Consider the following 17,038-nt stretch of genomic DNA (forward strand, 5'->3'; position numbering starts at 1 on the left):
CATTAGATTACTATGATTGTAAGCTATGACCGGTAGACAAGTTGTTGTAGCGTCGTTATTGAGGCGTCGTAGTTGAGTAAACAAGAACCTGTTATTGATTCACGTATTAGGTGATATTCGTTTTCGCTGCCTACTACACCTTTTCTATGCAAAAGCGCTATAGCGTGGTAGCAGCAAACTCGACATACATGTGAATACTCTCAACGTGGCTTTGATTTCATTCAATGGCATATACTTGATAATGTAAATTAAATTTCTGGCTTATTCGAGCAAAGTTGCATATAATCGCTTTATTTATCTGATAAATGAAAAGAAAGAACAAGAATAACACTACATGTGCGATGATTTAATTTACCATTGCTCGGATCTAATCAATCTGTTCAATTTTCTCTAAAATGCACACTGACTTAGATCATTGACATTTGCTCGTGCTGCAATGATTCTGTTAGCTGGTAAAAGAAACGTGTATTTTTTGTTTCTCAAAAACATTGATTTCTGTTCATGTTTCGTTAAATAGGCACTATTGCATTCCTACAAATCTCTGCATTTACAATTAATTGTTGAATGTTGAATTGAAAACTATAATATTGCGAAGTGTCAATTGCACTGTGCTTAGGCAGCAGATCTGTCTCAAAAATCAGATGAAATATTAATGTCATTGAAGCGAAAATTTCGAAGCTCCGTGTACCGACTAATTTATCATTTAATTTCAAACGTCTGTATGTACCTTCGCGCTCCGCAGTTGGGTGGTATTCAATAATGCCCAAAGTCCTGATAACTGGTGGCATTAAACCTAAAATATGCATATTCTCGCATAAACAGCTTTATGTCACATGGTCACGTGAAAAACAACTGGTATCATGTATGTTTAAAAAAAAAAGATGCTCGAGAAATGGTTGGCCATTAGGTTTTGCGAGAATTTTTGTTCAGGACAAAACCATATTGTCACTATGCCATGGATATAACGAAAATCAACTGGAAAAGTTATAAAACGTTAAAAACCAACCCTTGATATTTCCCGCCCTTCTGAGATTCTGAGAGGTTTTCTGTGAGTTTTAGTGAGTAACGATTTTTTGTTGCCTTTTATTGGAAACTTAAACGATAGCCTTCATTTTTTTAAATATTTCATGGAATAGTTCTATGCGATTTTCGGTTTCTGTTGATGCCACTTAAATTCAACGTCGGTTTCTATTAATTTGTGCTGTGACTGTTTTTCAAGAAAGAAAAAGACACTGTCGGTATGTAATAAACATAATAGATTAAAAATAATAATGTGTTTTAGCAAGACTTCTAAGGAGTATTCATACTGGTTTCAGTTGGTTTCGAATAATTTTCTTCCACATGTAGTGGGAATGCTTCCTAACGAAGATGCCGCTAAGGGTATTTTATAAAAGGAATGTTCCCTAATTTACATGATCAAACTGATTCTTGCTTATCTTCCAGTTGACTTTGACAAATTTCTGCTGTGGTCGAAGTGTTTTTTGTTCAGATGAAGTTGTTGTAAGTGGAATGTTCAAATACTTAACATGCCGTTGAATTAAAATTAAATTCGTTGTTTTTGTTCCAGTTTTTAAGACACGTTAAGACACGAGTAGTAGCAGGTCAATAAAAGTGTCAGGCTCCGCAACACTGAAGATAGAATAATAAAAAGTCAGGAAATATACGAGTCCCGAAGGGAAGTTGATGGGTTAAGAACAAGACGAGCTCGAAATGCACGACGTTCGACACCCCATATATCTCAAAATCGTCAGTTACACACTTAGTTTCCATAGTCTTTAAACGAGTCTTGAACAAAAGAAAAATAAAGTATAATAACCAAAACACTCAATTGAGAGAAAAATGCTAATCAAATATTTTCAAACACTACTACTTCATAGATTCAAGGTCAAATTTACCACCGAACAGATGCATTGCTGCCACTACCCGATGGCAAATGTCCTTGAAGCGACAATTCTGACAGGAAACTACAAAGGAGAAGTCGTAATTATCCCGCGTATCTTACCCGCGTTACTCCTACCGAATTACCGTTAAATTCTAAACGTGCGTCGCGCATTCGCGATGACTATTGATAAAACCCAAGGACAGTCACTGAAAATTTGTGGCATAAACTCCGAGTATTCATGCTTCTCACGTGGACAGCTCTATGTCGCATATTTAGGTGACCCTGACCCCGACATTGTGGAATATATAGAATTTAGTGGCTAGGACCGCCTTGACCACTTTCACATGTTTCGTATATTCCGAATTTTAAGCTTGAATTATTTAGAATTCTGAGGTTTTTAAAAAATGTGTTCCAGTGAGATTGGCCAGGCAGAAGGGTATTACTATATTTGCATTAAGCCAAGCTTTTGAATAATTGAAAAAATAATGTAATCATTTCCTTCAGAATATTTAAAAGAATGACTGTTTATTTTCAGAAATGTATTGAAATGATTTGATTTTGGTTTAAAGGTGCTTCATAATGTTCAATGAAATAAAAACGTAGAATTTTACGAGCGCAGGATTGAAAAAAAAACTAAAAACAAATCAGAGCAGAAACATATCGTAGGTATGTTTTTTGGCAGCAGTTAGATATTTCAGTTTTTGCAATACAACAGTCAATAAAACTCAAGGTGGCGGTACGAAGTTTGCCGGGTCAGCTAGTAATCAAATAAATACAAATACAAATACAAATAAAACGAAGAAATAACTCAAAAAAATGTTGGCACATTTTCTTTGTCCCCAATACGAAAAGAATCCCATTTTTTAGTGCAAACGTTATATCGGCGAATGAAATCCCACGGGTTGCAGCAGAATTTCATCATTTTCATTTTTCGTCGGTACCGGAAGACGTTCTCGGCCAAGGACCGTGTGAGATCCGGGCCCCGCGGCTATCAAGGTGATGAGGGAGGAGGGTGTCCGTCGAAAAGTTGTAACAGGGGGTCACCCTGTACACACTTAAATTTGCCCGGCGAAACCCTTACAGGGCGGCCAGATACCTCTACCGGACTTTCGGACTTTTGCTAGAACACAGAGGGAAAAAACAACAAATAAATAAAATAAAAACTTATCGGTTTATTCTCTCTTTCCTCCAGCTGTCGTTAGTGGTGATTTCGAGGGGTGGTACTCAGGGGCGGCTTTCCTGCTCCTGCAGTTCGCAGTCTCACAGCGGCTGCGGCAATCCTCGGCGGGCGGTGTTCTCCTGCTCCTTGTTATTTAGCCGGGGGTAGCCAATCACACTGCTAATCCTATCCGGCGAGCGAACATAAACAGCAGCACTCAACTCACGGGCCAACGGAACAACCTTCGTTGGTCTTATCGAAGCGGAACAATCTTCGCTCCTACGGGACACAAACTGTAAAAATCAAACAGTTAAAACGCGCACTTTTAAAACGAAAACAAACGACGCGTGTCACTCGTACCGTGATCGTTGCTAGACTCCCTACCCCGCGTTGGCTGCCGACCACAACAAACCCGCCGAGACTTAATTCAGCACCACTTTTTCGCAGCTAGAGGAAAATACCGGCCTATCTATCCCTAACAATTATTCTACAAACATGACATAAAAATTATCGAACCTATCTAACGCGACAATATCGTTCACAAACGGAAAAACGAACGAATTTAAACGAAAAAAACCAAACTTATGTGAACGATATTCAGCGCAAGTGGTGACAGTTGTCATGTTGGGTACACCCTGCTGCGGGGGTGTTTAAATGAGGGTAATTTTTACTCATACACTCTCCCGCGGTAGTACCAAAATTAGGTAAATTTCCACTCGATGCTGAAATTGCAACCGCACCGGTTACAAAGTAGAGACCGCTACTGATACCATCATGATGGATGGATAGCGTGGGAAGCTCCCTCTGCTGTTCAAAATCAACGCTGCGTATTATGGGATCGAGATTCTGGAGAAGATTGTGGTCCGGCACTTCGGGACCTCTAAAGGAAGGATCATTAAATCTTTCAACAGAACGGTACAAAGGCTCACACAGCGAGTATCGTCCAAGCAAGGTGGCGGGACTAACTTCTTGATAAGACTTTGTGGCCTCCGAGCTCCCCGGACTTTAATTTTCTGGACTTTTAGGTATGGTCGCACTATGGACCAATTTAAGATGCTCATTTTCAAGATTTGGGACGAGATGCTGATGGACCAGGCGCGTGCCGCATGTGATTCTTTTGAGAAACGTCTTAAGCTCGTCATACAGCATCAAGGAGGGGAAGGGGAGTGGATATACACTGGTGATTAATACATCGTTGCCATCAGGTATGCAGCAACCTTATCTGGCCTTTCCGGCCGAGTGATGGGCAGCAATTTGGTGTAAATCATCCGTACGACATGGGTAAAAGGCACGTCAACAATATTAACAGAACACTTATTATAGGCACTGAATGTATAATAAAGAATGAGATCGTTTAAAGTTCTATTAAGTATTATTGATCGTTAAAATGAACCAAGTGATATTAAATACGTGCCACTGAAGCAAATGAAAAAAAAAATAATTAAAATGGGGCAACAAATGGTGAGTTGACAACCTGGAAGGAGCGTCAAACATAGCTTCGGCCCTCACAAGTTCCTATCTCACACCTCCGCGAGTCATATGATTACACTAGACTGCCGGTTGGAACATGGATACAACTGGTTGGTGTTGCCTGGGCAATGTTGTCATTCGACAATAGCTAGTGAGAAGGTGCGACGCGATCATTGGCGCGTAAACCATATTCCGGCGGTAGAGGAAATGCTTCGCCAACCTGAGCGTCTGTTCACCAAGATGGTGCGGCTCAAAACAGCGTCTGATCTCCATGTTAGGAGCGGCTGATCAACGTCCTGGTGGCAGCGTGGGACTCTAAACAAAGCTGACACGATGGTCCCCCGGCGAGACAGGGGGTTGGGGAAGGCCCAACAAGCCGCCCCGGAAAACAACATGTTACAAACAACGTAAGAGATAATACGGATCGGAACAATTGGCATAGACCTAGGCAACGAAATAAGGACTACGATTGGAAACTTGGGACATGGAACTGCAAATCGCTCTGCTTTCCAGGATGCGACAGGATAATCTATGACGAGCTACATCCACGCAACTTAGAAGTCGTAGCGCTGCAGGAACTTTGTTGGACAGGACAAAAGGTATGGAGAAGCGGGCACCGGGCGGCTACTTTCTACCAGAGTTGTAGTACCACCAGCGAGCTGGGAACCGGCTTCATAGTACTGGGTAAGATGCGCCAACGCGTGATGGGGTGGCAGCCGATCAACGCATGATTGTGCAAGTTGAGGATAAAGGGCCGGTTCTTCAATTACAGCATCATCAACGTGCACTGCCCACATGAAGGAAGACCCGACGACGAGAAGGAAGCGTTCTACGCGCAGCTGGAGCAGTTCTACGATAGCTGCCCGCGACGGGACGTGAAAATTGTTATTGGGGACATGAATGCTAAGGTAGGCCGGGAGGCAATGTACAGACCGGTAATCGGACCAGATAGCCAGCATGCCGTGTCTAATGATAACGGCCATCGGTGCGTAAACTTTGCGGCCTCCCGTGGTATGGTAGTCCGAAGTACCTTCTTCCCCCGCAAAGATATCCACAAATCCACCTGGAGATCACCCGACCAACAGACAGAGAACCAAATCGACCACGTTCTAATCGACGGCAGGTTCTTCTCCGACATCATCAACGTTCGCACCTACCGCAGTGCGAATATAGATTCGGACCACTACCTAGTAGCTGTGTGCATGCGCTCAAAACTATCGACGGTGTATAACACCCGCCGAAGTCGAACGCCGCGACCAAATATTGAGCAACTGCGGGACGCCGAGGCTGCACAGGAATACGCGCAGCAGCTGGAGGCAGTGCTACCCACGGAAGAGCAGCTTGGCGCAGCTACCCTTGAAGATGGCTGGAGGAGCATCCGATCCGCCATAGGTAGCACTGCTGTAGCGCTACTAGGTACAAGGGCCCCGAATCATAGAAATGACTGGTTTGACGGCGAATGCAAACGGTTAGTCGAGGAGAAGAATGCAGCACGGGCGAGAATGCTGCAACACCGCACGAGAGCGAACGTGGAACGATACCGACAGGCACGGAACAGCCAAAACTCAGTCCTCCGAAGGAAGAAGCGCCAGCAAGAGGACCGAGATCGCGTAGCGATGGAAGAGCTGTACCAAGCTAACGACACTCGGAAGTTCTACGAGAAGCTGAACAGCTCCCGTAAAGGCTTCGTGCCGCAAGCCGATATGTGCAGGAGCTTGGACGGCAACCTCCTTACTGACGAGTGTGAGGTGATCGAAAGGTGGAGGCAGCACTTCGACGAGCATCTAAACGGCGATGCAGTAGAGCGCGAGGACGGTATGGCAACTGACCTTGGTGCACGAGCAGAAGACATCAGAATTCCAGCCCCCGATCTTCTGGAGGTGGAGGAGGAGATTGGTCGGCTGAAAAACAACAAAGCTGCTGGAGTGGACCAACTTCCCAGCGAGCTATTGAAATACGGTGGAGAAACACTGGCTAGAGCCGTGCACTGGGTCATTGTCAAGGTTTGGGAGGAAGAACGAGTACCGGAGGAGTGGATGGAGGGTATTGTGTGTCCCATCTACAAAAAGGGCGATAAACTGGAGTGCTGCAATTACCGGGCAATCACTCTGTTGAACGCCGCCTACAAGGTACTCTCCCAAATACTTTGCCCCAATACTTTGCCGGCATTACCAGGCGGGATTTATGGGTGCCCACGCCACCACGGATCAGATATTCGCGGTTCGGCAGGTTATGCAGAAATGCCGCGAATATAACGTGCCCACACATCATTTGTTCATCGATTTCAAATCGGCGTACGACACAATCGATCGGGACAAGCTATGGCAAATTATGCACGACTACGGTTTTCCGGACAAACTGACGCGGTTGGTCAAAGCGACGATGGATCGAGTGATGTGTGTAGTTCGTGTTTCGGGGGCACTCTCGAGCCCCTTCGAAACCCGAAGAGGGCTGAGGCAAGGTGATGGTCTCTCATGCCTACTGTTCAACATTGCCCTGGAAGGTGTCATTAGAAGAGCGGGGATTAACACGAGTGGCACGATTTTCCAAAAGTCGGTTCAACTGTTTGGTTTCGCCGACGATATTGACATTGTGGCTCGGACCTTTGTGAAGATGGCGGAAACGTACATCGGACTTAAGGCTGAAGCCAAACGGATTGGACTGGTCATCAATGCATCGAAGACAAAGTACATGAAAGGAAGGGGTTCACGAGAGGACAGTGCTAACCTCCCACCTCGAGTTCAAATTGGTGGTGATGAAATCGATGAGTTGATGAGTTCGTGTATCTGGGCTCACTGGTAACTGCCTACAACGATACCAGCAGAGAAATTCAACGGCGCATTATGACAGGAAATCGTGCATACTTTGGTCTCCGGAGGACGCTTCGATCGAGTAGAATTCGCCGCCGCACCAAGTTAACCATCTACAAAACGCTGATCAGACCGGTAGTCCTCTACGGGCATGAGACATGAACTATGCTTGTGGAGGACCAACGCGCCCTTACGGTGTTCGAGCGGAAGGTACTGCGTACCATTTTCGGTGGACTGCAGATGGAAAACGGAGTGTGGAGAAGGCGAATGAACCACGAACTGCAGGAGCTGCTTGGGGAGCCATCTATCGTCCACACCGCTAAGATAGGCAGGCTGCGGTGGGCTGGGCATGTTGTAAGGATGTCAGACGACAGCCCGGTAAAGATGGTTCTTGAAACCAATCCGTCAGAAACGAGACGGAGAGGTGCACAGCGGGCAAGGTGGATCGATCAGGTGGAAGACGACCTGCGGACCCAAGCAGACTGCAGAGCTGGCGAACTGCAGCCATGGACCGAGTGGAATGGAGACGACTCTTACTTACAGCAAAGGCCACACCACGGCTTGGGACTGTTTGGTAAGGGTAAGGTAAAGCAAATTAGTGTAGAATTAAGCGGTTTTCTGAAGGCCATATCGGAATATACGTGCATGAACAGACATTCTTGAAATGGACCGTTAGAGCTATCACCTTTCATCTGAACTATATGCAATAAAACTATGCACAAATATAGATTCTAAACAACAAATGGATGCAGATAAGTTTGCATTACCAGTTAGTGGGAGATGTATACATAAATAGAAAAAGTCAAATTCAGTAATGAGCGTTTCCATGCCAAATGGAAAACGTTCGTTATAATTACGGGTTTCTTTAAAAAAATATTGCCTTTTTTTCACTCAAATATAGTGTTTATAAGTAATTTGTTTTGACATATTTTGCTGTGCACGTTTACTACAAATCATTCTCAAACAGTTTCACTGTACAACCAAAGTTTTCTGAGCTACAATGCCTTCAATAAAACCTATACCAAAATGCTTATGCCCTTTCAGGTAACTATTTGTAAGTCTGAAAAATTTTGCTTAGTCAAATAAGTGTCCATAGCTTCAATCAAATAAAAAAAACGGTTGATAATTGGCATGGAAACGCTCCAAACTCAAACTCGAAAAAATGATTCGTCCGAGCTGGTTCAGATTTAAATTACATATTTAACAATACTTCATTGTTCATATGGTAACAAAGTAACAAAGTTTCAGTACGATCGGAGGCCCTTGATAACTCTGCATAGTTTCCATTTCACTAGCTTTTCAATTACAAAAAAAAATATCGGAAAAAATTCCAAACCTGCCGATAAAACATTTCAATTTTGGTGGCATATTAATGGGGGCACCTCAAGCTTTCGGATGACGAGTATTAGAGCGATACTTTTTTTTCGGATAAGTTCTTCCACCAGAGACACCGTCACTAACCTAGTTTCAAGATGCATGAAATGAACCAGTTGTCGAATATTTTCTAATCTCATCATTCGGCGATCGATGCAACAAACAGCAAAATCATTTGAATTTTTAATTAATGCCCAGCACAAACCGGTCATAACGACGCAATTTTACGAAAATAGCAGCCGGTTTTGCATTTTAACTACGCAAATATTATTGCGAAACTTAAAACGATTAAAGGACTAGGTATTTATATTTGCTTTATTTTTGAATGACTAACACATTACAAACTGGTTCGTCGCCTACTAAATTAGATACTGCGTTGCAATCACTGGTGCATTCGCTTTTGAAGAAGCCGTTAGCCCACAATTTCTATATCTGCCATTCATTTAGGATGTCAAAAGATTCTCTACATCTGAACGAATTGTATCAAAAAGTTTTCTAATGTTTTCCGGTGTCAAATCTAAAAACACGCTCGGTTGATAAATACCTGAATAGGATCAATTCGAAAGCCACATATTAACTAATAAACTGGAAACTTGGTTTTGAAAAATTGCAAAACTTACGGACTCTTAAGTTGAAGTAAGGGTTAAACAAAACTCAATTTGACCCACCAAACAAACATCATGTCGCCAGGAGGGCTCAAACCGCGATTGTAATCGCAGCGGAGAAGAGTCGCGCCTACATGGGCGTTACGTGTTTTGTATCGAACGAACAGTGCACCACTTGACAAATCACATCGAGGGGCAGATCCCCTTATTTGAATAACACTACGAGGCAGGTGTGCACATTCAAGTTATGTTATGATAGGCAAAGAGTTATGCCTCCGGTGGTCAGACCATCACATCTTTCGAGATAAAGCTTCTGCCCCACAGAATGCTGGGTCGCAGTTTAATCCTAGCTTTTGATCGTTAAACATCATCGAATCTGGCAGTAAAAGTGCGTTTAGAAAGCGAGAAGATGTTAGCCGTAAGAGGACAAGTGTGGTCGAGTGGATGGCTGGTTTCACTAGCTGTGTGCACGATATTGTTTGCTCAGATGATAGAAATGCGACCCCAATACTACCAGTTTCAGCCCTACGTACAGCGAGAGGTTCGAGAGATTCCTGGTAGTTATGTTAGTACTACTGCGCAGTGCTCTTTTTTTAACAGTTTTTGTCATTGAATTGCAGATACCCAAAGTGAGAATTTAATTAGGAAGGACTTTTATATTCACGAAATTCCTATTGAAGTGATCGAGGACGAGATGGAGGAAGCGGTTAATCGAATGATGGAACAGAAGAAGCGCCAGCAAATTGAATTGCATAGGCTTATACTAAAGCTGTATCAAGAATTTCATAAACGAGAACAGGATGGTACACTACAGTTTTATCGTCTTTGAATATTACAAAATAAATGTTACAAATTTTCGTTAAAAAATTCAAACAAGTCTGTTTGTCTGTGATCACTTTTACGAGTATTCTTGGCAATGACTGGAGAAATTCTTATCAATTTCTCTCGAAAATCCGAACAGCTCTCTACAGCATGCAGCAATTTATGCTCGTTTAGTCTTTTATCAAACTTCTATCCGAAAGCTTACAATCTGGTTCCTGTTTCTCCGTGCACCATGTGGTTGTTAACTGCAATATTTGTGGTGTTTCAGTTGTTCGATTTTGGCCTTTCCGAAAGCAAATATAACGTAAGCTATGCAGGTAAGGTGAACAGAATACGGAATTATTATCCAATTTCGAACACAATTTTTTTAACTCGCTCAGATTTGGACAAGTGTAAACAATTCAACGCAGTTAGCGGATACAATTACCACACCTTTTTCAAGCTAAAGGATCTTGAAAATCATAACCTAGATAACGAAACCATCGTAAATCTGCGTTTGTTTGTGGTGACAAATAAGGACGCCCACATCCTATTGTCGGACGTCGATTCTGCGTCTCCAGAAGCTACGAATCAGGTTTACGAAATAGGTAAGTAATCCGCATCAGGCTACGCCGGAAATGTGACGTTTGTTTTGAAAAATTGTGTTCACAATCACATCGAAAGTAAAGGTCAGCTGCAACTCTAATCATACAAACAAACACATGTTTACTCGATAGTTATTGGAGCCGGAGCAAACACGTTTAGCGAGATAAGAAAACAACGCAAGAAGAATCCACTGAAAACGAAAACGACAAAGGGCGTACTGTCGCCGATCGATCCGCTACCGCTGCGGATCCGAATCACCAAGGACGGTTTGATCGAGGTCCTTATTGAAGGTCAAGATCTCCCTCTGCTGTCAGCCACCGACAAAAATCTTATCGATGTACACTTTTTGAGTTTCAGTTCTTGGGGATCTTCACAAGCGAAGTGGTTTTACGATTGCCCAAGCAACTATGACGAAGACGAATCTGGTAGTAATCTCAAAGTAAGACCTTGAACAGCCCTTCGAATAACGTAGAAATTGAATCGTTTTCAGAAACGCGCCTTGAAGAATACGAACCGGTTACTTTTATGACACCGATGGCGAAGTTACTCAACGATCTGCAGATGAACGTATCCTTTAACGCACCTCAATGGTACACGCCTATCGAGCTGAAAAAAATCGTTTTCACCCGAATCGCTTACAATTCGTGGAAAAACTCGTTGGAAACGAGATCGCTAGTTAAGCTGTCTTGGCGAGACAATCGAACCATGTGGATACCCCAGGAGCACGGTAACATAACCAAAGTGATCGGATTTCAGTACCTAATGTGGACACCGACGGTAGTCGTGGAAGAGTAAGTTCCGTTTGCAACTAATATTAACAGCTCTTTTACAGTCCTTCTTGACAGTGACATGTTCTTTTTCAAAAACACTTATTTCTGTCACTAACTCACTTTTATTTCTAATAATTCTAAACTGAAAACAAAACAAGAAAATGGTAAAACTTTTCACGCTCGCGGCTTGCTTCGATCTTTATTCGATCACTTCAAAAACACTTCTCGCGTAATTTTTCAAAAGGGGCTTATCTAACATTGAGAGACTCTCTTTATTTACTTTCTCTTTGGTCAATAACTATGTTATTTGTTCCATATTTCATAACACTCAATGCATAGTAAGCAAGACAGTATTACAATCTCTCGATTAACGGGAAGAAAGCTTGGAAAATATTTATAATGACGACGTAATTAACAGATCTTAAATCGGACAAAAACTGAACTCAAAACGGTGATTCTACGAAACCGATTTTGACATGTTTTCAGTATATTTCACAATGCAAAATAATATCGAGTTTGTCAGAGCATTAACGGTAATGCGCTAAAACTAAAAGTGCTAGTCAAATTTTGTCTTATATTGAGTAAAAAAATCTTAAAAATCGATTGGTTGGGATCTGATCCACGTAAAATGTCAGCAAAATATCAATTTTGCCCCGATTCCCCTGCAATACTAAAATAGTTCTTCTCGACGTTAGATTAACTTATTCCAAATCTGTTTAATGTAATATCTAGAGTGTAAGCGATACTCAAAGATACAATAACAATTTGTCTCTACATGATACTCCCCCTTTTTCGGGGAGAGGGTTGCTTATTTGGCCAGGGCCGGTCAAAACATAGAACTCGCGCTTCAGCTATTAGACAGAATCATCGCGTCTTTGATAAAGTTAAATGCGACCCCCTCCCCGCAAAAAAGGAAAGGATTATGTGAAGACAAACTGTTATTGCATCTTTGAGTATCGCTTACACTCTTGATATTACGTTAAACAGATTTAAAAAATGGTAACTTAACGTCGAGATAAACCTATTTTAGTATTGTAGGGGAATTGGAACAAAATCGACATGTTGCTGACATTTTACGTAGATCAGACACCTACCAATCAATTTCTGAGACTTTTTTTACTCAATAGATATAATTTGACTACCACTTTTAGATAATGGCGCATCATCATTAATGCTCCGACATACTCGATATTATTTTGCATTGTGAAATATACTAAAACCACAGACTAACAGACATAACACGTCGAGCAAATTTTCAATAAAATCATCGTTTAGATGATTCCAGTACTTTGCGTTAGTAACACTAGCACCATCTGCTGTCATGTTCGCGCTGCGTCTTGTATTTCGGCATCTGCACCAGCGTTACTGCATGTGTCAAATGGGGAATTACAATATGTGTATGAAATTACATGACAGTGCCCCAGACGACGTTTTCGCGCGATGACTGTAATTCGATTGAAAATTTGAAATGAACGAGCTAGGTTCCAGTGTTACATCTGTTACATACTTTTACTTTACTTTTTTGGCTAACGGACCGTTCACCGGTCTAGGGCCGAACGAATTAGAGATGTCCAGCTTCTTCTGTCTTGGGCAGCCGTTCTCCAGTCTCCCCGTACACCAGCAGATCGTGCATCTTCTTTCACCGCGTGCGAGGCCTACCACGGAGTCAACGGCCTCTTCCTGGTTCTCTACTGAAGATAGTTTTGGCGGCTCTCTCGTCAGGCATCCTGGCTACGTGTCCAGCCCACTGAAGCCTGCCCCGCTGTATTACCTTCACTATATCAGCATGTTTGTATACCTGGTACAACTCGTGATTCATGCGTCTGCGCCACACTCCACCTTCCAATTTACCGCCAAGTATCGATCGCAGAACTTAACGCTCAAAAACTCCGAGCACTCGTCGATCAGCTTCCTTCAGCGTCCGTGCTTCATGTCCGTAAAGGGCCACCGGGAGTATCAGCGTCCTATGCAGCGCTAGTTTTGTGCGAGTGTGCAAACTACGCTGGTTACGCAGTCCGTAGAAAGCCCTGTTTGCAGCTGCAACTCGTCGTTTCACTTCACGGCTCATATCGTTGTCACATGTCACAAGCGTACGAAGATAAACGAATTCGTCAACCACTTTAAATCGTTCCCATCTATCTCCACCTCAGCACCAACACCACGGGGACTCCCACGCTCTCTGCCAGCTACCATGTACTTCGTTTTGGCAGAGTTAGTGACAAGTCCCAATCTCGCTGCTTCTCTCTTAAAAGGTACGAAAGCCTCCTCCACGGCCTTACGGTTGATACCGATGATATCGACGTCGTCCGCAAAACCAAGAAACATGTGAGATTTCGTGATGATCGTACCGTTTCTTTCGACGTTTGCTCTTCGTACTGCACCCTCAAGAGCGATGTTAAACAGTAGGTTGGAGAGCGCATCCCCCTGATTCAGTCCATCTAACGTTACGAACGCAGCTGATGTCTCGCCAGCTATCCGCACGCACGATTTTGATCCCTCCAGTGTCATACGACTCAGCTTAATTAGTTTCGTAGGGAAACCGTGTTCCAGCATGATCTGCCACAGCTCGGTTCTTTTCACTGAGTCGTATACCGCCCTGAGGTCCACAAACAGATGGTGAGTCGGTAAGTTGTACTCCCTGAACTTATCGAGGATCTGTCGCAGGGTGAAGATTTGATCCGTCGTGGAACGCCCCTGTCGAAATCCAGCCTGGTATTCGCCAACAAAGGATTCCGTTAACCGTTTCAATCTGAAGAACAGGATACGGGAGAGCACTTTATATGCGGAGTTGAGCAACGTTATTCCTCGATAGTTGCCATAATCCAATCGATGGCCCTTTTTATAGATAGGGCATATCAGGCCTTCCAACCAGTCGTTCGGCATTTGTTCGTCCGCCCAGATTCTTAGTATTATCTGGTGGATCGCATAGTACAGCCGCTCGCTTCCCGCTTTTAGAAGTTCGGCCGGGATACCGTCCTTCCCAGCGGCCTTGCCGTTTTTCAGCTCATCAATCGCCTTTTTGGTGGCTCCACAGCTTGTTCTATTTTCGGCAGCTCTTGCCACCCTGTACCTCTCTCTGTTCTGACGCGTAGCCGCACACATGCTCCACAGCCCATTCATGTCTTCCACTCCTTCCTCCTGCTGTTCTCTCTGGCGTATTCTGCTGCCACGCCATCAGCTTTCAACCGCTGAATGTTGAAACGCGTAGTCCTCTCTGTGCGAGATTTCAGCACGTTCGACAACCGTGCGCGGAACTTACAAACGACGAGATAATGGTCAGAGTCAATGTTTGGTCCCCGAAAAGACCTAACATCAGTAACATCCGAAAAGTGCCGACCGTCAATCAGTACGCGATCGATCTGGGAACAGGCTTTTCCATTTGGATGCCTCCTCCTGGTGTGTTTCCGAATATTCAAACGTGGAAAATAGGAGCTACATATGGCCATTCCTCTGGCCGCGGCAAAGTTTATCAGCCTCAGGCCAAATTGATTGACGAGTGGAGGCTATTCCTTCCAATGACCGGACGGAAGGATTCCTCCCTCCCAACCTGTGCGTTTGCGTCTCCGATGACGACTTTTACGTCGTGTATTGGGCACTCGTCATAGATTCGCTCAAGCTTGTCATAGAACTCATCTTTGACTTCATCGGATTTGTCGTTTGTCGGTGCGTAGGTGTTGATTACATCTGTTGTTACATCTGTTAGTCTGTGCTAAAACCATGCCAAAACCGGTTTCGTAGAATCACTGTTTTGAGCTCAGATTTTGTCCGGTCCGTTTTTTTTAAAGATGGGTAAGGAGATGCTAATATGTGGACAAACTATTAGAATTTCGATATTTGGTCTTAAACAAAATGGCGTCGAAAAATTCAAAATAGCGCCATTGTTGCCCCTTAAATTGAAATCTGTTCGAAATCGGGGAAATTCATTTTCGCATCAAACTTCATCAAAAAAATCATAGAAGCCAAGGCAAAAAAATTGTTGCACTGTGATATCAGTATAAAACTCATCAGCCTGTTCGACTAAAAAGTAAGTACTTCCGATATATCGATACATTCCTCTCTCTACACTTATCACAGTGAGGCGGAATCGGTAACCAACGAGCTGCTGGGAATCGACCACATGTCCTTCACCTACGATGGCTACTTCCAGTCCGTCTCGCGGGAGATACAGACGGAAACGTTCTGCTCGGCTGGGGAATCGCTTGACTGGCCCTACGAAACCAATGTGTGCAATGTGATTCTCAGCACCGACTCACCCCTAGCACCATTGAAGGTGACTTCGGATGTCGTGGTAGGCAAAAACACTTTCAATTTAATTAGAAAAATATTGATCAAATTTCGTTTTCGCAGAGCTTTCACCCTAACATCATTCAATCCGACTGGAGCGTGGAAAGCATAACCAAACATGAAAACACGAACTACAATGATCTGTTTCTTCTCGATGATGGCAGCCCTAGACAGGAAACCATCTTGAAGCTGCATCTGAAGCGAAACAATGAATTCTATGACACAGTCCTCTATGCTCCGTATTTCAGTATGGATACCGCTAAATCGAAAAAAAAAAACTTGAATCGAAAAGTTAATTACACTATCATTTCAGTGTCTAATGTTATGATTCTGGCATCGCTCTGGTTGGAAGGTATGCTGAGGATCTGGTCGAATGGGTTCGGAATCCTGATATTAGTGGTCACGTTTCTTCAAATGTCCGGCTATGTTCCACAAACAGCCAATCCCACGATTTGTGCGTTTTGAGAAATTCGATAATGACTTAACAAAAAATGAAAGCATTTATTCTTTTTCTAACAATCCAGTCAACTTTTTTCGCTGCACTCTGGTTTGTTCCTGGCTGTGTGTGGTCCTTTTTGTGCTAGACGCGTGGCTGCGGACGTATGGACCGAAGATGACTCCCGATTCGTGGTTGGCTCGATTCATCAGTTATCCCCACCTGAGAACGGTGCTTCGCTTAGACGGGGCTTCGGTGAGTGACCTTGAACCTACTACACAGTCAGCATGATTGTGAGCAATAATAAGCCTTTGTTTTCACTTGCAGAATTACGGTAGGCTACATCAGCGAAATCTAGAATGGCGTGACTTTGCGAAAGTGCTGGATCGCGCTGTGTTTTTAGTGATGAGTGGAGTTTTCATTGCGTCGTGCTTCAAGACAATCTGAAGGAAACTTGGGTAAGAAATCTGATTCTGACAATTATTAGTACTAAGAGAGAAAACTATAACTTGTGTAAACACAAGTGTAAAAATAAAAATATTGCAGTTTGATACCAGTTATATAATATTTCGACTGTATGTCAATATCACCGCAATATAAATTATACAGTAACGACACCGAAGGTATGCACGTAGTAGCCATTCCATTACGGCATGATGCGGTAATAGAGAATGTCGGCAATCGAAACCAGTTTCTGTTCAATATTTATACTTTTTTGGATCTATCAGTCGGTCAAAACAAAAACAACAAGTAATAACACTTCTGTGTTAGTCATAGCTCATGACCCAGATTGGGTTGAAGGTCTCTAGATAAATCAAACAGTAGGAATTCAGAAATGAAT

At 43.2% G+C, this 17,038-nt stretch overlaps 1 protein-coding gene across 1 annotated transcript; it reads left to right on the forward strand.

Moving 5' to 3' along the window:
* Positions 1-10,311: 10,311 nt before the first annotated feature.
* LOC129722956 (uncharacterized) lies at positions 10,312-16,747 on the forward strand. Its single transcript, XM_055676840.1, has 9 exons — positions 10,312-10,439; positions 10,503-10,709; positions 10,839-11,132; positions 11,198-11,498; positions 15,552-15,765; positions 15,825-16,008; positions 16,075-16,215; positions 16,286-16,452; positions 16,525-16,747. Exons 1-9 carry the CDS (start codon positions 10,355-10,357, stop codon positions 16,642-16,644), a joined length of 1,713 nt encoding a protein of 570 aa, XP_055532815.1. The 5' UTR covers positions 10,312-10,354; the 3' UTR covers positions 16,645-16,747.
* The last annotated feature ends 291 nt before the right edge of the window (positions 16,748-17,038 follow it).

The sequence above is a fragment of the Wyeomyia smithii genome, chromosome 2 (assembly GCF_029784165.1).
Source record: "Wyeomyia smithii strain HCP4-BCI-WySm-NY-G18 chromosome 2, ASM2978416v1, whole genome shotgun sequence".
In the NCBI taxonomy this organism is placed as follows: domain Eukaryota; kingdom Metazoa; phylum Arthropoda; class Insecta; order Diptera; family Culicidae; genus Wyeomyia; species Wyeomyia smithii.

What these genes read in the sequence shown, in the direction of transcription:
- LOC129722956 (XM_055676840.1), top strand. Translation starts at nt 10,355, where the DNA reads ATGTGGTTGTTAACTGCAATATTTGTGGTGTTTCAGTTGTTCGATTTT. An exon ending in CTATGACGAAGACGAATCTG is followed by an intron (nt 11,133 to 11,197) that starts GTAGTAATCTCA and finishes AATCGTTTTCAG; the next exon opens with AAACGCGCCTTGAAGAATAC. An exon ending in CCGACGGTAGTCGTGGAAGA is followed by an intron (nt 11,499 to 15,551) that starts GTAAGTTCCGTT and finishes CACTTATCACAG; the next exon opens with TGAGGCGGAATCGGTAACCA.